A 20486-nucleotide genomic window follows, 5' to 3' on the forward strand; every position below is an offset into this window, starting at 1 on the left:
GGCTTGTGGTCGATTTAGTAGGGTGCCCCCACTCAGATCGGGGCGTGTTGTCGTAGGAGGCGTCGAATGTCGTCGGATGCCTCGGAAGTCCGCGTAGGTACTACCCCGTCGCCTTCGTCGTGCGCCACGGGGGTCCGCCTAGGTACTACCTCATCGTTGAATGCCTCGGAGGTCCGCGTAGGTACTACCCCGTCGTCGTCGTGCGCCACGGGCGTCCGCGTACGTACTACCCCATTGTCGTCGTCGTCGTCGGGCGCCATGGGGGTCCGCATAGGTACTATCCCGTCGTCGTCGTGCGCCATGGGGGTCCGCGTAGGTACAACTCCGTTGTCGTCGTCGGGCGCCAAGGGGGTCCGCGTAGGTACTACCCCGTCGTCGTCGTGCGCCACGAGGGTCTGCATAGGTACTACCCCGTTGTCGTCGTCGGGCGCCACGAGGGTCCGCGTAGGTACTATCCCGCCGTCGTCGTGCACCACGGGGGTCCGCGTAGGTACTATCCCGTCGTCGTCGTGCACCACGGGGGTCCGCGTAGGTACTACCCTGTTATTGAATGTCTTTCCGAGGCCGAGGAAGTTTGGGCACACTGTCGACTCAGCAGGGCATCTTGACCTTAGTCGGGGGATCGAGCATGAGGTCGAGGGAGCTTGGGCTCACTACCGACTCAGCGGGGCATCCCGATCTTAGTCGGAGGATCGAGCACGAGGTCGAGGGAGCTTGGGCTCACTGTCGACTCAGCAGGGCATCCCGACCTTAGTCGAAGGATCGAGCACGAGGTCGAGGGAGCTTGGGCTCGCTGTCGACCTGGTGACGCTTCCCGAGATCGAGGGAGCTTGGGCTCACTGTCGACTTAGCGGAGCATTCCGAGCTTGGTTGGGGTCTTTGATGGAGATGGAGACCGGAGATGACCTTGTCTGTTGGCGATCGTGCCTTCCCACCTGGAGTGGGGCGACGTTGGAGATAGAGATACCCATAGGTCGTCTTTTGCATTCTCCAACCTGTAGATAGGTGAAATATTAAAATTATTTAAAGCCAAAGTGACATCCTATACCTTTTGGAGACATTTTGATGGCTCCCGAACTTCAAAGTCCCTCTAGATTTGGCTTAGCACCAGGTTTTTTTGGCTCGAATTTCCGGGGGAGGTGTTCTACGCTCGGGCTTCGGAGCTCGGTAGCCTTCTGAGCTCAGCCTTCTGTACTCGGCCTTCTATGCTCGGCCTTTTGTGCTCGGCAGCCTTCTGAGCTCGAACTTCTGACCTCGACAGCCTTCTGAGCTCAGCGTCTGAGCTCGGCTCGGCCTGCATGAGCTCGGCGGGGGCTTCGGTGATGGCGACGCTCTAAAGGAGAGCAACATCGCGGGCGCCGTCCTTAGGACTTACACCCATGAGGAGGGAGTACATGCTGATCTCTTACTTGCTGCCGAAAGATAGAAGAGTTTGAAGGGCAATAGGATTTAATAAGACTATACCCTTTGCCACAGAGGCTTACAATCCTATTTTAAAGCTCTATAACTCTCCTCCTCCAGACCTCAGCTTTTATTTTTCTTCCCCTCCAACTCGTTGGCGTGAGACTCGGACTGCTACTTCTCACTGGTTCCCCCACGTCCCACGTCGTTGCAGCGGGAGCCGTGCCTGATTTGAGATGGCTCGGATGAAAGTTTTTCATACACTTGACGTGAACCCGTGGAGGCAGCACAAGAGGGGTTTCCACTTGTTACAGGCTTTGGATTGCAATGGCTAGCGCTTGGACTTGCTGCACCAACGCGTCGAACTGCTCGTGTTGGATTTGTGGAACTTGATCTATCGGAGGTCTTGGTAGTGAATTCTGGACTGAGCATCCGGGACTTGGAGCATAATGCCGAGAGGCATTACAGACTCCTATGCTCCTTAGTTTCATGGTCGCAACTCGGTCCCTTCCTCTAGCGCCAACTGTTGCTGAAAATTGGACCCGGGGGTGACCGTCGGCTGAGAAGCAGGAGTTCCTGCGTGAGATGGCGCGTGGTGGTCCGTCGGCGGGCGGCGTCCTCCGGGGGACCAGCAAAAAGCCAGTGGCCGGAGTTTCCAACGCCGGCCCTCCGATGCTTAAGTCAGAGGGGGGCTTAATTTTGGAGAAGGAGAGGGACTGTATGTAGAAGTCCGAAGCCGTCCGTTGGGAGGAAGAGACCCCCTTTTAGAGGGAGAAGCTCCTCTTTTATAGGAGGAGTGCCAGAATTACATGTGATGCGACTGGGCGAATTAATGGGTTACCGTCATGATTGCGCGTGATCGTTTGAATTAATGAGTTGTCGTGGAAGGCCTGAGATTTTGGGCTGGCTGGAAGTTCGTGGATATCGTGCGCATTTAATTGTTGACAGTCGTAGCAGGGTATGGTCCCTGGTTGATATGTCGTGGCGTGGCCAGCAAGCAAAGCACGGTACGGTGAGACTGTTGCAGGGCATGGCCGCAGCATGTGGACAACGAGCTCGGTCTGCTGAGCTCGGCCTGCATGAGCTCGACTCGGCCTGCATGAGCTCGGCTCGGTCTTCTGAACTCGGCTTGCATGAGCTCGGTTCGGTCTTCTGAGCTCGGCTCAGCCTCCATGAGCTCGGCTCGGTCTGCATGAGCTCGGCTCGGTCTGCATTAGCTCAGCTTGCTGTCGGATTTGGGTGTTTTAATTGTATTTGTAGGGTGGTCCATTTTTTCCTCCAACAATAACAATTATTACTGCGGCACTTGATGGCAAATTGATTAATAGGATTGCAAAGTGAAGTGTGTCTGCGAAGCAAAGAAACGAAGAATCCCACTGTGTCTATAAATGAATTATACCCTAAAATTTTCACTAGTGACCACTCTTTCCCCGCCCTTTCAGCGAGGTACCCTTTTTTTTTGGGTAGATTCAGCTGGGTGCCATCGCTTCAGCTTTTTTTTGACCTTAGAAAGCGATTGGTATTCCATCCTGCTCTTTTCTTACTCTCTCGTACGAGTCCATGCATGTCATATCTCTAATTCTCCAATCAAAACATGGTCACTATTTCATAATTCGAAAGACTGCAACCAAGCTTTAGAAGCCGAATTCTATCGTCTTTGAGGTGGCATTAAAACACACTTATGCTTGGTTTGAAGAAACTTTGGTTGTCTTGTTGCGTTAGGTTGAGATGATGCCAATCGCATTAAGGACCGTGGGGTTGCCAAGGTGGTATTTCGTTCAACCACAAGTGATCTGATGGTGCAAGGAAGGTTGCTATCATCCACAAAGGTGGGATTTCGGCGCCCAGAGTCCGTCGCCCAGAGTCCAGTATACGAGAAATGGAGCAAATGAATGGGTCGATACTACAGACCCTGACACTAAAGGCAGCGAAGAGGTCATTAGGACCACCGAGATAATAGCACGGTGGGAATAGAGCTTTGATTCCACCGGAGTGGTCAAGGTTCGAAACTCGATTAAATGTGAGAACTGGATGCCGCCCGCTTGGTTTGCCCGGTAGAGTTGCTATCTGGTCTGCCGAATGCTTAGGTGGTACTGGTGGAACGTACTCACACGTGGGTTTTCCACGAGTAGAAAAGGATATGAGTAAAATTTGTCTACCTGCATCAAAAATTTTCCAGCGGCGGAGGGGGCAGTGGGAGCTGCTCACCCCCCTCTTCCCTTTTGTTTACCAAAAAAAGAAAAAAAAGGCCATTAGGGTTTCTCCTGGTTATTTTTTTTTTGTTATTCTTCCTTTAGCTCATAACCTAATGAAGAGACAAGGGCAAGCTGATTTTTGTTAGATGGGAATTTCTCTTTTTTTTTTTTTTTTTTTTTTTTTGCTTAAAAAAAAGGGGTAGGGGGGAGGAAGGGACAAGCCCACCCCCGCGTAGCAGCCCCCAACTGGGCCCCCGCCCCGCCAGGAGAATGTTCGATGCGGGCAGAAATGACCGTGTGTTGGGCACCCCGACCGGTTTTACTCATACCCTCCCCACCCGTGGGCCCGGCTCAGCTACTCCTCTGAGCTCTGGCTCGAGTCCCACGTGTGAGTACGTCACACCCGGCACCACCCCGGCTACTAGCGGTTCAAGAGCGGTCCTACACCACAAGTCCAAGCAGTGGCCAAAGTAGTAAGCTCCGGTCCACAATTTAATCGTCGCCGCAGCGATTCGAACTTGGGACCTTGTGGTTAGAATTGCTGCCCAGTACCACTAGGCTACCACCTTGGTGGCTGGGAATTTCTCTTTCTCAAAAAAAAAAATGTTCTTGGTTGGGGATTTTTTTAATTTATTTTTATAAATTAGTATACTTGTTTATTTTTATAAATAAACTACTTGGGCTTTTATGCGGTAAATTTTTGAAAGAAGAAGTGTCGGAGCAGAAATGAGCGTTGTTGCTGGTGGTCCAAACCGTGAACGATTGGCACTGCGGTGTGAACGGGGTTCCGTCTGAGTTGTCTTGGTTGGTGTTGGCTGCGCTCCACCTTCCGCCAAGAAACCTGCAAACAAGCCTTGCACCACCACCAGGGTGGTGATGGCCCTCCGACGGTCAAGTCAGAGGAGATTGGAGGAGGAGGAGAGGTGATAATCGCAAGTAAGAGAGTACTCTGGGAGATATTGCTCACCTCCCCCCTTTCTCCCCCCAGCCGCATATATACCTGGCTGGGGGGTCTCTCAGGGGGGTTCGTTATCATGGGGCACGATGGTGTGGCCACTGACATGGCCGTCACAGGGCGTCGTGGAGCAGCACCGGGTACGGCCACGTCAGGGCATAGTGGGGCTCCGCTTTGTACGGCTGATGCAGGAGATCGTGGAGCAGCATCAGATACAGCCGTTGCAGGGAGTAGTGGAGCAGGAGGCCGCGGCGTGCCTCTGGGGAATAGCCTGTCGTTATCAAGAGATCTCCGACTCGGGGTCGGAGCGCTGGATCAAGGGGCAGCCGACTCGGGGTCGGGCTGCGGAGCCGAGGATATCCGACTCGGGGTCGGATTGCTGGATCAAAGGGCAGCCGACTCGGGGTCGGGCTGCGGAGCCGAGGATATCCGACTCGGGGTCGGATTGCTGGATCAAAGGGCAGCCGACTCGGGGTCGGGCTGCGGAGCCGAGGATATCCGACTCGGGGTCGGATTGCTGGATCAAAGGGCAGCCATAGTCTTCCTGGGCGCGCGTGCCGGTCACGTGGGGCATGGCGGCTTATTTCCCCCGTAACAGTAGCCCCCCACTTCCGAGCCTGGAACCAGAAGGGGAACAGGTGAAGGGAGTGATGTTTCGGGATTGCCGCCGTTCCTCGGAGAGGCGCGCGCGCTTCGAGCTCCCCGCCCTTTTTATGGCGTATGGCGGTTATTGCTGACCCGGCAGTCTGAGGATTTCGGCGGATATCCTTCCTTAATGGTGTCGATTCGCCTTTGGGGCGCGAGCGACCCTTCGGCAGCCAGGCGTCCTCTGGCGTCATTGAGGCGTCACTTGCCTTTCCGCCTATTTAATCGGGGGCCTTTCCCCGTCCGTCTTCTTCTTTACAGATATTTTCAAGTTTCCCCTTTGCGCCGCTGTTGCTGCCGTCGGACTGTTCGCTCGTTTCTCCTTTGGCGCTCTCGGAGCCGCTCTTACCTCTTTTCCGGTGAGTTTTCCCCATTCTTCAGCTTAGGGCTCTCCATACTTTCCCCTCTTATACTAGTGTACTCCAGTTGCTCCGGTCTTTCCCCCCTTCCTGTCCCCGTCCTGACCGTAGGTTTATTGGCCATTAGGAATAGGCGAAGTGAGGGCAGACCAAATTAAGTCGGAGCTGGTCGCCACAGACTTAGACAGACTCGTGGCTCGGTACCACCTTCCCGAGGCCTGCAACGCCACGCTCCCGGGGCCTGAGGAGAGGATGTCCCATCCTCCTCCAGGGAAGATCGCCATCAATGAGGGCATTCTCCAGGCCGGGTTCCGCTTTCCCCCTTCGGACTTGGTCATGCAGGTGCTACGGGGTTTAAGAGTGGCACCGACGCAACTGGTGCCGAACTCGTGGCGGGCCCTGACGGTCTTCCAGGTTCTCTGCCGTATGCACGAGATCCCCGCCACCCTGAATGTTTTTTGGGAGTTCTACAGCCTGAGCGGCCACCCCCAGGACAAAGGGTGGTGGTGCTTCGCAGCGCGGCGAGGATGCGGCCTTGTCAAGGAGGCTCCTACCTCCATTCACAAATGGAAGGAGCGCTTCTTTTTTGTTGATGCAGATCCCTCTTGGGAAATCAGGGCGACCTGGGAGACCCCGATGAAGTCTCCGATCGGCCTATCGAGACTGTCAAGGGAGGAGTCCGATGGCTTGGCCGCCTTGAAGGGGTTGGTTGCCGAGGGCCAGCTCCCCCCGGTGGCCCGCCTTATTTCCGAGGATACTTTGGTGAATGTCGGTCTGAGCTCGGTCCCCACCGACCGTGAGTCCGCCACCGATTCTTTCTTGACTTTTTCCCTTCTTTCGTCCCGTTCTTTCCTTTGGTTTCTCCGTCTCCGACTATCCCGTCCTTTTTGCAGAGATCGACGACGTCATGCGGTCGGTGAAGACAAAGGCTGTTGGTAGGGCGTCCCTGCTGGAAGCAGCCCAGAGGAGGAAACGAGCTCTTCCGAGCGGGGCCCCACCGGCGAAGAAGTCCCGTAAGGAGGTGCCTCCGACGCCGACCGACGAGTCCGGGCCCACCGATCAGGGAGACGTCGTGGGCACGGACCGGCAGCTGACGCTGTATCAGCCCTCCGGTGGTAAGATTGCCGCTACTCCGGAGGTATCATCCGAGCCTGCCCGAGACGGACGGGTCGGACGTGATCGGTCCCCGACCCGGCCTTCGACTCGGTCGGCTCCTGATGACTCGAGGAGGGACGCGCCGAGGCCCCGACCGAGCGGGACCCTATCAATTCCTGGGGTGACCCCCGCCCCGAGCGCGATCGGCCGGACTCTTCCCCAGGCGATGGATAGGGGTAAGGCTGCAGAACCACCGTCCGGCTCTGGGGAGAAATCGGGGTCTGCCTTCACTACCGATGGCGCCCGAAATCTCATCGAAACAGTGCTGCTGGAGAAGGACCGTCGGCGGGTCCGGGAGTTGGAGGTCTCTGACGTTGGGGCTGCCAGCTGTGTCTGTCTTATGTCGGTGAGTGTTCTTCTGGCCGCTTTTCACCATTTATTGGCTCTGTTGTTCTCCGCCTGACTCCCTTATTTTTCCTATTTCTTAGCTCGCCCAGTACATGATCCGTCTGGAGGAGTGCTACAAGGAACAGGCGGGGCTTCTGGCGAAGGCCGAGGACCGGCTGAAAGCAGTGGAAAAGGGAGGCCAGGCTGTGGCAGGCAGGACAACCGGGGACTTCGAGGCGAGGCTCCGGGAGGCCGAAGAGCGGGCACTCGGCTTTGCTGCCCTCGAGAGGCAGCTGTTGGAGGCTCAGGAGCTTGCCTCGGGTCTCGAGGGCGAGGTCAAGAAGGCGGATGAGCGGGCCGAGAAGCAGTCCCGGAAGGCTGCCGACTACCGGGAGAGGTGGGAGAAGGCCCAGCGGTCAGCCGACAACGCCCGCGACCGAATTCGGTCTCTTGAAGCTAAGCTGGGCGAATTGGAGTCGGCCTTGGAGAAGTCCCGTGCGAGCGATCAGGAGCTTCATTCGCGCCTGACGGAGGCTGAGGCTGCTCGCATTGCTGCCGAAACGAAGCACAAGGAGGCTCGGGCTGAGCTGCTGAGGGTCTCCACCGAGGCGGAAGGCCGGATTGTGGCGAAGGTCTTGGAGGCGAAAGCCCAGATTATGGAGCGGGCAGAGGCGGCACTGGCCGAGAGGAGTGCGGAAATCGGGCGTCAGGCGGTAGAGGCTTATCGCCAGTCCGCCGAGTTCGCTCATGATATGTCGGAGGCAGTACAGACCTATCGTCAGTCCGACGAGTTTGTCCGTGACGCGTCGGACGCGGGGGCCGAAGCCTTTATCTTAGGCTTCGAGGAGGGCCTGGCAAGGGTGTCGGCTAAGTACCCCGAAGTTGACCTGAGCGAGATTTCCCTTCTCGACTCCTCTCCGGCGCCGTTGCCTGCTGGTTCTCCTGCTGCTTCCCTACCTCCTGCGGACGAGCCCGACGTTCCCGACCCGGGAGTTCCTCCAAGCTGACCTCTTGTACCTTTCGTTGTCTTCTCTTTTTTTTTCCGAGGGTTAGGCCTCAGGAAATTCTTCCGGCGCTAAGCCAGGCATCCGAGGGTTAGGCCTCAGGAAACTCTTCCGGCGCTAAGCCAGGCATCCGAGGGTTGGGCCTCGGAAAATTCTTCCGGCGCTAAGCCAGGCATCCGAGGGTTAGGCCTCGGGAAATTCTTCCGGCGCTAAGCCAGGCATCCGAGGGTTAGGCCTCAGGAAATTCTTCCGGCGCTAAGCCAGGCATCCGAGGGTTAGGCCTCGGGAAATTCTTCCGGCGCTAAGCCAGGCATCCGAGGGTTAGGCCTCGGGAAACTCTTCCGGCGCTAAGCCAGGCATCCGAGGGTTAGGCCTCAGGAAATTCTTCCGGCGCTAAGCCAGGCATCCGAGGGTTAGGCCTCAGGAAATTCTTCCGGCGCTAAGCCAGGCATCCGAGGGTTAGGCCTCAGGAAACTCTTCCGGCGCTAAGCCAGGCATCCGAGGGTTAGGCCTCAGGAAATTCTTCCGGCGCTAAGCCAGGCATCCGAGGGTTAGGCCTCAGGAAATCCTTCCGGCGCCAAGCCAGGCATCCGAGGGTTAGGCCTCAGGAAATTCCACTCGTTGGTCGACCAAGGCTGACGCATGCCGAGGCAACTGGTCGGGGCTTCAGGCTAGTCTGCTCCCGGGATGGTCATCGGGTTAGCCTGGCATCCGAGGGCCGAGCCTCGGGACCTTCCACTCGTTGGTCGGCCAAGGCTGGCGCAAGCCGAGGCGACCGGTCGGGGCTTCCGGCTAGTCTGCTCCCGGGATGATCATCGGGCTAGCCAGGCATCCGAGGGCCGTCAAGCCTCAGGAAATTCCGCTCGTTGGTCGGCCAAGGCTGGCGCAAGCCGAGGCGACCGGTCGGGGCTTCAGGCTAGTCTGCTCCCGGGATGATCGTCGGGTTAGCCTGGCATCCGAGGGTTGTCAAGCCTCAGGAAATTCCGCTCGTTGGTCGGCCAAGGCTGGCGCAAGCCGAGGCGACCGGTCGGGGCTTCAGGCTAGTCTGCTCCCGGGATGATCGTCGGGTTAGCCTGGCATCCGAGGGTTGTCAATCCTCAGGAAATTCCGCTCGTTGGTCGGCCAAGGCTGGCGCAAGCCGAGGCGACCGGTCGGGGCTTCAGGCTAGTCTGCTCCCGGGATGATCATCGGGTTAGCCTGGCATCCGAGGGTTGTCAATCCTCAGGAGATTCCGCTCGTTGGTCGGCCAAGGCTGGCGCAAGCCGAGGCGACCGGTCGGGGCTTCAGGCTAGTCTGCTCCCGGGATGATCATCGGGTTAGCCTGGCATCCGAGGGCCGAGCCTCGGGGCATTCCGCTCGTTGGTCGGCCAAGGCTGGCGCAAGCCGAGGCGACCGGTCGGGGCTTCCGGCTAGTCTGCTCCCGGGATGATCATCGGGCTAGCCAGGCATCCGAGGGCCGTGCCTCGGGAAATTCCACTCGTTGGTCGACCAAGGCTGACGCATGCCGAGGCAACTGGTCGGGGCTTCAGGCTAGTCTGCTCCCGGGATGGTCATCGGGTTAGCCTGGCATCCGAGGGCCGAGCCTCGGGACCTTCCGCTCGTTGGTCGGCCAAGGCTGGCGCAAGCCGAGGCGACCGGTCGGGGCTTCAGGCTAGTCTGCTCCCGGGATGATCATCGGGTTAGCCTGGCATCCGAGGGCCGAGCCTCGGGGCATTCCACTCGTTGGTCGGCCAAGGCTGGCGCAAGGCGAGGCGACCGGTCGGGGCTTCCGGCTAGTCTGCTCCCGGGATGATCATCGGGCTAGCCAGGCATCCGAGGGCCGAGCCTCGGGGCATTCCACTCGTTGGTCGGCCAAGGCTGGCGCAAGCCGAGGCGACCGGTCGGGGCTTCCGGCTAGTCTGCTCCCGGGATGATCATCGGGCTAGCCAGGCATCCGAGGGCCGTGCCTCGGGAAATTCCGCTCGCTGGTCGTGCGCTTGTCGCTCGCTGCCCGACGGGGTTTCTCCGTGGCCAGCCGCGATCATGTTTCTCCTTTTCTCTAAGCGTTGCCTGGGGGAACACGAGAAGGGCATTAAACGCTAATTAATGCGTTACCTGGGAAATCGGATCACCAGCTGCTGCTTGCGAGGAGTGTTAGTTGAGCGGCCGCGATACGCGGGTTCTTCGAGGAGGATACGGCCTGGGCGCGAGCGGAGATATGTGGACCAAGGGGTACATGACACCCGGATTGTCCTGCACAAAGAATGCGGTTTAAGGAGAATGACGCTTAGGAAATCGCGGGGAGATACGCCTCGGGAGTCGGAACGGCTCCGGTTTCAATGCGCCTGCATTTATTGGAGCCACCCGCATCGGAACGACCAGGGGGCCGCAGTTTCGGCTATAAATACAGGTGCAGGTACGATGGAGTTTGCCAAGCCGGAGCTGTTCAGGTTGCCATGGATCGCGGACCTCCTCCTTGGCATATGACTGAGAGACTCCTGTTGAAGGAAAGGGGAGACGCTCCCCTTGCGACTTCAGCCAACTAGCCGTTTCATCTGGGATCAACAAGGAGGGTCTTCCCGGCGGAGCTCCGCTCTAGGCGTTTCATCCGGGATCAGATCTCCCCTCCTTGAAGTTCAGCCTCCCGATTGAGCTCTGCACCAGACGCTCAGTCCGGGACCGCGCCTCCATATGCTCTTCCCCCTCGTATTCCTTCTCTTTCCTACCACTGGGGAGGATGGGAATATCCTTTGGAGGCGGCGTTCCCCTGGGGGCAGCGGGAGCTTCTTCTGCGGCGGCTCCTCGTCTTTTTGGTGAGGTGCTGGATGGCGCCTCCGGTTAGAAGCACCCACTTCCGGTGGGATTGCAGCTGCTTTGGGTTGAGGGTTTGGGATCCTCGGTCCTCAGCTCCACAGATTCTCCACCTCTTCTTTGCTTTCTTTACTCCCTAATTCCCCTCTGGGAATTCCTTGTAATCACACGAGCACGCCATTGTAACCAGAAATTATTGAAATGAAAAGTGTTGCACCTTTTCAAATTGTCTTTCTGGCCTTGTTGTTCTATTGGTAATACATCCGCAGGTTAGCGGAATTCCAGCCCCTTGGAATTTCTCGGCCGTCTAGGGCTTCCAACTAGTAGGAGCCAGGTCGGTTTACCCAACGAACTTTATACGGGCCTTCCCAATTCGGCGCTAGCTTCCCACCTTCCGTAGGTTGAGATGCCTTAGCTCGCCTCAGCACCAGATCTCCAATTCTGAAAAGCTTCGGTCGGACTTTGGAGTTGTAATATCGGGCCACCCTCCGCTGATACATTGCCATCCGAACCTGCGCCATTTCCCTTGCTTCTTCCAAGAGATCCAGGTTCCCTCGGAGTTGCTCCGAGTTGGCCTCGGGTCGGTGTGCGGCTACCCGAGGTGAGGGAAGTCCGAGCTCTACGGGGACAACGGCTTCCGTGCCATAGGTTAGGCTGAAAGGCGTCTCCCCGGTAGGAGTCCGATGCGTGGTCCGATACGCCCAAAGGACATTCTCGAGTTCCTCGACCCAAGCTTGCCCCGTCCGTCCGATCCGCGCTTTGATACCTTGGAGGATTGTCCGATTTGTGACCTCGGCCTCGCCGTTGGTTTGGGGATGCGACACGGACGTGAACCGATGTTCGATCCCGAACTCCTCGCAGAAGTCTCGGAAATGCTTGTTATCAAACTGTCGACCGTTATCCGAGATGAGGACCCGAGGTACCCCAAATCGGACGATGATGTTCTTCTTTACGAACTTCCGGACTTGCGCCTCCGTGATGGTGGCCAGTGGCTCTGCCTCCACCCACTTGGTGAAGTAGTCGATGGCGACAATCAAAAATTTCCGCTGGGCCGAAGCGATGGGGAATGGTCCGAGGATATCCATTCCCCACTGTGCAAAGGGCCAGGGGGCGGTGATTGGCGCCAAGGGAACAGAGGGGACTCTCTGGATGTTGGCGTGGCGCTGGCAGGCGTCGCATTTCCGTACGTGATCCTTTGAGTCTTCCAATAAGGTCGGCCAATAGTAGCCTTGCCTCATGATCTTATGTGCTAGGGACCTAGCCCCCAGGTGCGATCCGCAGATGCCTTCGTGGACTTCGCTGAGGGCGTAAGCCGCTTCCGAAGGGCGGAGGCACCTTAAGAGGGGGGCGGTGAACGAGGTCCGATACAGCCTCCCTTCGTAGAATACGTAGTGGGCGGACTTCATAACAAGTCGCCGAGCTTGATCTTCATCTTCGGGGAGGATCCCTTCGGCGAGGTAAGCTACAAGCGGGTTCATCCAAGATGGTTCCGGATCAATTGCCATTACCGCTTCAGCCTCGCCGATGCTCGGGGCATCTAGGGTCTTCAGGTATATCGCCCTTGACAAGTTGTGTGCCTCAGCGCCCACCAAGCGGGACAACCTGTCGGCCCTAGCATTTTCGCTCCTTGGGACCTGCTGAATGTCAATACTGCCGAGGTCGGGAATGAGTGCTTGCACCTTCCGGACGTAGCTCTGCATGGTCGGGCTCCGTGCCTCGAACTCCCCTCGAACCTGCCCGACCACCAGCTGGGAGTCGGTGAAGACCTTCAAACGCCGGATGCCGAGCTCCTTGGCGAGTTGGAGTCCCGTGACTAGGGCCTCGTACTCCGCCTCATTGTTGGTCACTGGAAATCCGAACCTCAAGGCATACTCGGCTATCACTCCATTGGGATTGGTAAGGACCAGCCCAGCCCCTCCACCTTCAGGGTTCGACGACCCGTCAATGTGGAGCGTCCAGATCGGGAGATCGAGGCTGGGTGTTTCCGGCGGCCTAGGTTCCGTCTCCTGCACAGTGCACTCAGCGAGAAAGTCCGCGAGCACCTGGGCCTTGATGGCGGGCCGGGGCTGGTAGCGGATGTCGAACTCACCAAGTTCTACTGCCCACTTCACCAGCCGTCCCGCATTCTCAGGATTGCTGAGGATCTGCCGCAGTGGTTGATCGGTCAAAAGGGTGACAGAATGAGCCTGGAAATAGGGGCGAAGCCTCCTGGTCGCAGTCAGCAGCGCGAAGGCGATCTTTTCAGCCTTCGTGTACCGCGTCTCGGCATCCTGGAGGACTCGGCTGGTGTAGTACACGGGCTTCTGAAGTTTTGCCTCTTCCCGAACCAGTACTGCGCTGACTGCGGTTGGGGAGACCGCCAAGTAAAGGTAGAGCATCTCCCCCTCTTGCGGCTTGGACAGCAGGGGAGGAGACGCCATGTACTCCTTGTGCTGGTCGAACGCCACTTGACATTCAGCCGTCCAGAGGAAGTCTTTCGGGCGCTTCAACACCTTGAAGAACGGTTGGCAGCGTTCGGCCGATTTTGCCACAAATCGTCCGAGCGCGGCGACCCTCCCAGCGAGCTCCTGAACCTCCTTCACTTTGGTCGGAGGGGACATATCTTGGATGGCCTTGATTTTGTCCGGGTTGGCCTCGATCCCCCGCTGGTTGACAATGAAGCCGAGGAACCTCCCGGCCGAAGCACCAAAGGCGCACTTCGCTGGGTTTAGCTTCATACGAAACTTCCGCAAGGTGGCGAAGGTCTCCTCCAGATCCGCAATGTGCTGATCCGCATGGCGGCTCTTTACCAGCATATCGTCCACGTACACCTCCATGTTCCGGCCGATCTGCTCCTTGAAGATTTTATTGACGAGGCGCTGGTAAGTAGCGCCAGCGTTCTTCAGACCGAAGGGCATTACCTTGTAACAGTACAGCCCCCTGTCTGTTATGAAGGCCGTTTTCTCCTCGTCCTGTGGAGCCATCATTATTTGGTTGTAGCCGGAGAAGGCGTCCATGAAAGACAGCAGCTGATATCCGGAAGTCGCGTCGACCAGTTGGTCTATTCGCGGGAGCGGAAAGCTATCCTTGGGGCACGCCTTGTTCAGGTCGGTGTAGTCGACGCACATCCTCCACTTTCCGCTCGCCTTCCGGACAAGTACGACGTTTGCCAGCCACTCGAGGTAGCTCACTTCCCTTATGAAACCTGCCTCCAAGAGTTTGTCTACCTCCTGGTCGACCACCCGGATCCGATCCGGGGCACAGTGTCTCTTCTTTTGCTTTACTGGTCGATGGGTCGGGTCGACGTTGAGGGCGTGAGAAATGACCTCCGGGTCGATCCCAGGTACATCGGCCGCCGACCAGGCAAACACATCAGCATTGGCTCGGAGGAATTCCACTAACCGGAGCCGAGCTTCCAAGTCGAGGTTGGCACCGACCCGGACCGTGCGGTCCGGGCGGCCTTCTTCGAGGGGAACTTCGATTACGCCCTCGGCCGGCTCCCCGTGCCGCAAGGCCACTTCGTCTCTGGCGTCAAGGGACTCGACGCTTAGGGCCTCCATGGGCTTCTTCCCTTTGAGAGTTGCTAGGAAACACTGCCGTGCGGTTGGTTGGTCACCTCGGACCTCTCCAATCCCGGCCGCCGTGGGGAACCGCATGAGCAAATGGTAGGTAGAAACCACCGCACGAAGGGCGTTCAGTCCGGGTCGTCCGAGGATAGCGTTGTAGGCCGAGGGGACACGGACGACCAAGAACCCGAGTCGCACCGTGGCTTCTGCGGGTGCAACGCCCGCAGTCACAGGCAGCTCAATGACACCTTCGGCCGAGATAGCGTCTCCAGTGAATCCTATGAGGGGGGTGGATGTTTTGTGCAACAATTGTCGGGACAAGCTCATCTTTTGGAAGGCCTCGTAATACAAAATATCAGCTGAGCTTCCACTATCCACAAGAACACGCCTTACATCATAGTTCGCCATAGTGAGAGAGATCACCATGGCGTCATCGTGGGGAGTCTGAACCCCCTTTACATCTTCATCGCAAAAAGTGATTACATTTCCGACCCGCTGCCTCTTCGCGACGGCCACTCCTGATGCTTCCGCCGAGCCCCCTGCGTTCCTCACGGGCCGAGAGCAGCCCCCAGTGATGGTGTGGATCACTCCCGCAATGGGTCGATTCTGCTCCCGAGGCTCCTGAGGGGCCGGGTCGACCGGACGCGGGCCTGCCGGGGGACGTCGGTCGTTTACATATCGACCGAGACGCCCTCGGCGAATGAGAGCCTCGATCTCGTCCCGAAGCTGGAAGCAGTCTTCGGTATCGTGGCCGTGGTCTCGGTGGTACTCACAGTGCGCCCGAGAAGGCCTCCTCCCAGGGATCTTCTTCATCTGCCTCGGGACCGGGAGGTCCTCCCGCCCCTTGACCTCCATGAGGATCTGGGCCCGGGGGGCCAGGAGTGGGGTGTACCGGTTGAAGCGTCGGTGCGGAGAACGAGGGCGTGTGGCGCCGTGGTTCCTTGCTGGTGACGGGCTTCTGCGCCGGCGTTGAGGCGTCGGGCTCCTCCTCTGGGGTGCCTCTTTTCGCCTTTTCTTCCCGGGCTTTAGAGGGGCCTCGGCGGCCTCCTTGTTCCGGTGGGATGCTGCCTCCTCGGCGTCTGCATACTGGTTTGCCCGAGATAACAGCTCCGGGAAGCTCCGCGGCAGGCGTTTGTCCAGGGAGAAGGTGAGTCTGCCCTTCCGGAAGCCACGCTTCAGGGCTGAGAGAGCCACTTCCTGGCTCAGGTTCCGGACCTCCAGTGTAGCCTTGTTGAAGCGGGTGAGATAATCCCGCAGGCTTTCTCCCTCGTTTTGCCGGACATCAAAGAGGGAGTCGGAGACCAGTCGCCGCCTGCTACTAACGGCGAAATGGCTGATGAAGAAGCGGGTGAACTGGTCGAAGGACTGGATGGAGTTAGCCTCCAGGCCGGCGAACCATGCCCTTGCCGGGCCACGGAGGGTCGCCGGGAAGGCCTTGCAGAGGAGCGGATCCGATGCTCCATGGAGGAGCATAAGAGTCCTGAAACTCTCCACGTGGTCCCGCGGGTCCGCCGCCCCGTCGTAGGGTTCGATCGCCGGCATTTTGAACCCCGGCGGGTTTGGGGTCCGCAGGATCCTCGAGGCAAGCGCCGGCTGGGAGGAGATCTCCAAGTCAGCGAAGGGATCTTTGGAGTGGCCCTTCAGGACCTGGAGTTGTCTGTGGAGATCGTCCACCCGCCGGTCCAGAGAGCGCGACCGGTGGGTGGGGGACAAGGAGCGGCGCGAGGGGGACCGACTGGAGTGCGGGCCCCTCGAGGACTGGGGTGTCTGAGAACGCGCCCGGGTCCGCCTCTCGTACCCCGCACAGCTCCGATGAGAAGGTCCTGGCAGAATGGACCGTACTCGAGAATCCTCCTCGCGCCGGCGCTCCTCTCCATGGGAGAGGAAGGAGCGCGGGTTGTGAGGAAGAGGCGAGTGCTCGGGGGGCAGCGGCTCCTGAGCCCGTTGCGGCACCCGAGAGATCACACCCTGCAGATTCTGCACTGCCTCCGCGAGGGTGCGAACCTGCTGGGCTAGCTGGTTGAACTGAGCAGCTTCGACCGTCTGAATGGGAGAAGGGGCGGTGGAGTGCTGCTGAGAGTGCGTTGGGGACGCAGCAGCCTCTCGGCCGGAGGCGCGAGAGGCTCCGCGACCGGAAGCATTGGAAGCTCCACGACCACCTCGCCGTGCCATTACGATCGTTCTAAGATTCGGGCCCTCCTTCTAGCGCCAACTGTTGCTGGTGGTCCAAACCGTGAACGATTGGCACTGCGGTGTGAACGGGGTTCCGTCTGAGTTGTCTTGGTTGGTGTTGGCTGCGCTCCACCTTCCGCCAAGAAACCTGCAAACAAGCCTTGCACCACCACCAGGGTGGTGATGGCCCTCCGACGGTCAAGTCAGAGGAGATTGGAGGAGGAGGAGAGGTGATAATCGCAAGTAAGAGAGTGCTCTGGGAGATATTGCTCACCTCCCCCCTTTCTCCCCCCAGCCGCATATATACATGGCTGGGGGGTCTCTCAGGGGGGTTCGTTATCGTGGGGCACGATGGTGTGGCCACTGACATGGCCGTCACAGGGCGTCGTGGAGCAGCACCGGGTACGGCCACGTCAGGGCATAGTGGGGCTCCGCTTTGTACGGCTGATGCAGGAGATCGTGGAGCAGCATCAGATACAGCCGTTGCAGGGAGTAGTGGAGCAGGAGGCCGCGGCGTGCCTCTGGGGAATAGCCTGTCGTTATCAAGAGATCTCCGACTCGGGGTCGGAGCGCTGGATCAAGGGGCAGCCGACTCGGGGTCGGGCTGCGGAGCCGAGGATATCCGACTCGGGGTCGGATTGCTGGATCAAAGGGCAGCCGACTCGGGGTCGGGCTGCGGAGCCGAGGATATCCGACTCGGGGTCGGATTGCTGGATCAAAGGGCAGCCATAGTCTTCCTGGGCGCGCGTGCCGGTCACGTGGGGCATGGCGGCTTATTTCCCCCGTAACAAGCGTGTATTTCATCCAACATTAGTTATATGCTAGGTATATCTGGCGTATCTATCCAAGACCATGTAATCTAAGAAATAACTTTTAATTAGCTTTCTTCAAGTGAGATTTTGGATGGTTATAGATGCTATTAAAATAGATCTGGTCCATAATATTTTCAATGGACTGATGACTTTGAAATTCGCGTTCAATGGATGAGTATTGATTAGCAACAAAATTTTCAACATTTGTTTTGCCACTGCGGTTGTTGATTGAATAAAACTGGAGCAAGAAAACCCATCTGTGCCCCTGCTGCCGATCGACCCGCTGTCCTTGGCCAAGATTAGAGCACCCATACTAACGACTCTCTATTTTGTCGTGTGGCTCTCCGTCCTCATCGGAGCTCTTCCACGGTCCAAACCACAACCATCCTCTCGCTCGTCGTTTTCTCCTCCTCTATTAAACCAAACCCCCACCCCTTCCTCATCCAACTCCGCCCTTTGGGAAGTTCCCCCCTTACGTCCCCTTCCAAGCAACCATCCCTGTCTGGTAGGGGACGTTAAGAGTCGTAGCTAGGTAGGCTCAGAGGCCAAGCCTTAATTTCTAACCATGGAGAAGAACAGGGTCGCCCTCATCAGCCTCTCCTTAGTTCTCCTCGTCGCCGTGGTGGCAGCGGTCGCCGTCACCGTCTCCCACCTCAACAGTAGCACCTCCACCTATCGCCCCTCCGAGACCGGCCAGCCCAACACTTCCATTAAGGCCATCAAGGCCGTCTGCGAGCCGACCGACTACAAGGATGCCTGCGAGAAGACCCTCTCGTCCATGTCCCACAACACCTCCGACCCCATGGAGCTCGTCAATGTGGCCTTCAATGCCTCCATGAAGTATGTCACCGACGCCTTCGACAAGTCTGAACTCCTGAAGGATGTCTCCAAAGACCCAGCCTCCGCCGAGGCTCTCCGGACCTGCAGCGAGCTCCTCGAGTACGCCACGGACGACCTCAAGAAATCCATCGAGCAGCTCGGCAGTGTCCAGACGAACCGGTACGAACAGGCTGTCGAGGATCTCAAGGTCTGGCTCAGCGCCGCCATCACCTACCAGGACACCTGCGTCGATGGCTTCGAGGGCATCAACACCAGCGCTGCGGAGGCCATGCACCAGGCCATAAAGAACTCCACCCAGATCACCAGCAACGCCCTCGCCATGATCAACCAGTTCGACAACTTGGTCGGCTCGTTCAACATCTCGTCGCATGCCGGCCGGAAGCTGCTCTCCGGCACCAGGGCAAACGAGTTCCCGTGGTGGATGTCCGCCGCGCAGGAAAGATTCCTCCAGCCGGCACCGGCCCAGATAAAGCCCAATGTCACCGTTGCTCAGGACGGGACCGGAGATTTCAAAACCATCTCCGAGGCCCTCAAGCATGTCCCCAAGCAAAACAACGACACCTTCGTCATCTACGTTAAGGCAGGAGTGTACAAGGAGGGAGTCCTCGTTGACAAGCATATGACCCATGTGACGATGATCGGAGATGGACCGACCAAGACCAAGATCACTGGTGATGTCCATGTCATCCAAGGGAAGATCTCCACCTTCAAAACTGCTACCGTTGGTAAGCCCGCTGCCTTTAATTTCTACTAAATATTGCTGCTGACTACGGACTGAGATGGAGAATTCTAACTGCACGCGACGTTGCAGCTGTGGCCGGGGAGTGGTTCACCGGCATGGGTCTCGGATTCGAGAACACGGCCGGGCCTCAAAACCACCAGGCGGTGGCGCTCCGGGTAAACGCCGACCGGTCGGTGTTTTACAACTGCCGGATGGACGGGTACCAAGACACGTTGTATGCCCACAGCGGGCGCCAGTTCTACCGTGACTGCACCATCACCGGCACCATCGACTTCATCTTCGGCGACTCAGCGACGATGCTCCAGAACTGCATGATCATCGTCAGGAAGCCAATGGATAACCAGCAGAACATCGTGACGGCGCACGGCCGGATAGATAGACAAGGGAATGGTGCCCTCGTCATCCAGAACTGCACCATCACTTCAGACCCTGCCTACTACCCCTCCCGGAAGAAGCTGCCGACCTACCTCGGGCGGCCGTGGAAGCCCTACTCGAGGACCCTTATCCTCCAGTCACAGCTCGACGATCTGGTCCATCCCGATGGGTGGATGCCGTGGAATGGGAACATCGGGCTCGACACATGCTTCTACGCCGAGCTCGACAACCGGGGGCCGGGGGCTAACTTGACGAAGAGGGTGACATGGCCGGGGATTAAGAAGCTCAGCTATGACGAGGCGCAGAGATTCACCGTTGAGCACTACCTCTTTGGGCAAACCTGGATCCCCAGGACCGGCGTGCCGTTCATTCCTGGGCTTTTGCCGATGGCTGAGGCCAATAGGACCCACTAAGCTGACAAATAACTATATACAGATATGAAGCTTGCCTAATGAGATGGGCATTGGGGGGAGGGAAGGAACCGTCTTGTGAGGTGTTACCCAGTGAGGACCCTGTTGGACCGAATACAGAACCTTGTAACCATATATGTTTTGCTCCTCTCCATGGTACGTAATCTTCGATGCCTCAGCAGCATGTTGTCTCTTGTCTCTCTTGCTTGTTAAAAAGATCCATGCAGATAAGCGCTTCCTTTTCACTATATGGGTCGGACTGGTATATATTAGGCATTGCACTGGGGGATCAAACCATGGCTGTGGTGACACTCTCTCATGATAGACAAAGGCTTATTTAGATTTGATGATCATATAAATGGGGATAGGGATAGATGCAGCTACATCGATTATTAGGTTGGTTTTCTGTGAATTGCCTAACGGTATAACGGACAAAGATTTAATTAAGAAGGTTGTCGAATTTGATATTGCATGCCATAATTCCCTTTTTGCTATGAAAAAGGAAAAATAAAAACAAGAAGAAATTAATTTTAAAAAAGGAATGATGTATAAGAGGCACAATATCGGAGTGTCCTATATATGCGTGTTCAGAAGACATTCTTACCATTAGATGCCCATGGCTATCTGAACTGTCAAGGGAAAAGAGCAACTAAGTTGGCCCATTGGATTATGATGCGATCAGAGCTAGCTAGCCATGGTAGCAGAAGGATAAAGTTAAATGCTTGTAAGAGGGAGATTGTGGTCCTTGACTCCTTCGGC

At 57.5% G+C, this 20486-nt stretch overlaps 1 protein-coding gene and 1 pseudogene across 2 annotated transcripts; both read left to right on the forward strand.

Annotated features, from left to right (window-relative positions):
* The first annotated feature begins 3784 nt into the window (after positions 1 to 3784).
* Positions 3785 to 17406, forward strand: LOC149752956 (uncharacterized). The gene is made up of 3 exons (XM_089924622.1): positions 3785 to 7056; positions 7139 to 7633; positions 17374 to 17406. Exons 1-3 carry the CDS (start codon positions 6463 to 6465, stop codon positions 17404 to 17406), a joined length of 1122 nt encoding a protein of 373 aa, XP_089780748.1. The 5' UTR covers positions 3785 to 6462.
* A 519-nt stretch (positions 17407 to 17925) lies between these two features.
* LOC120105694 (putative pectinesterase/pectinesterase inhibitor 28 pseudogene) lies at positions 17926 to 20280 on the forward strand (annotated as a pseudogene). The gene is made up of 2 exons (XR_016396089.1): positions 17926 to 18925; positions 19012 to 20280. The product of XR_016396089.1 is annotated as a putative pectinesterase/pectinesterase inhibitor 28 pseudogene (transcript).
* The last annotated feature ends 206 nt before the right edge of the window (positions 20281 to 20486 follow it).

Source organism: Phoenix dactylifera, chromosome 8 (genome assembly GCF_051530095.1).
Source record: "Phoenix dactylifera cultivar Ajwa chromosome 8, Ajwa_hap1_PhDact_Kaust_v1.1, whole genome shotgun sequence".
NCBI lineage: Eukaryota > Viridiplantae > Streptophyta > Magnoliopsida > Arecales > Arecaceae > Phoenix > Phoenix dactylifera.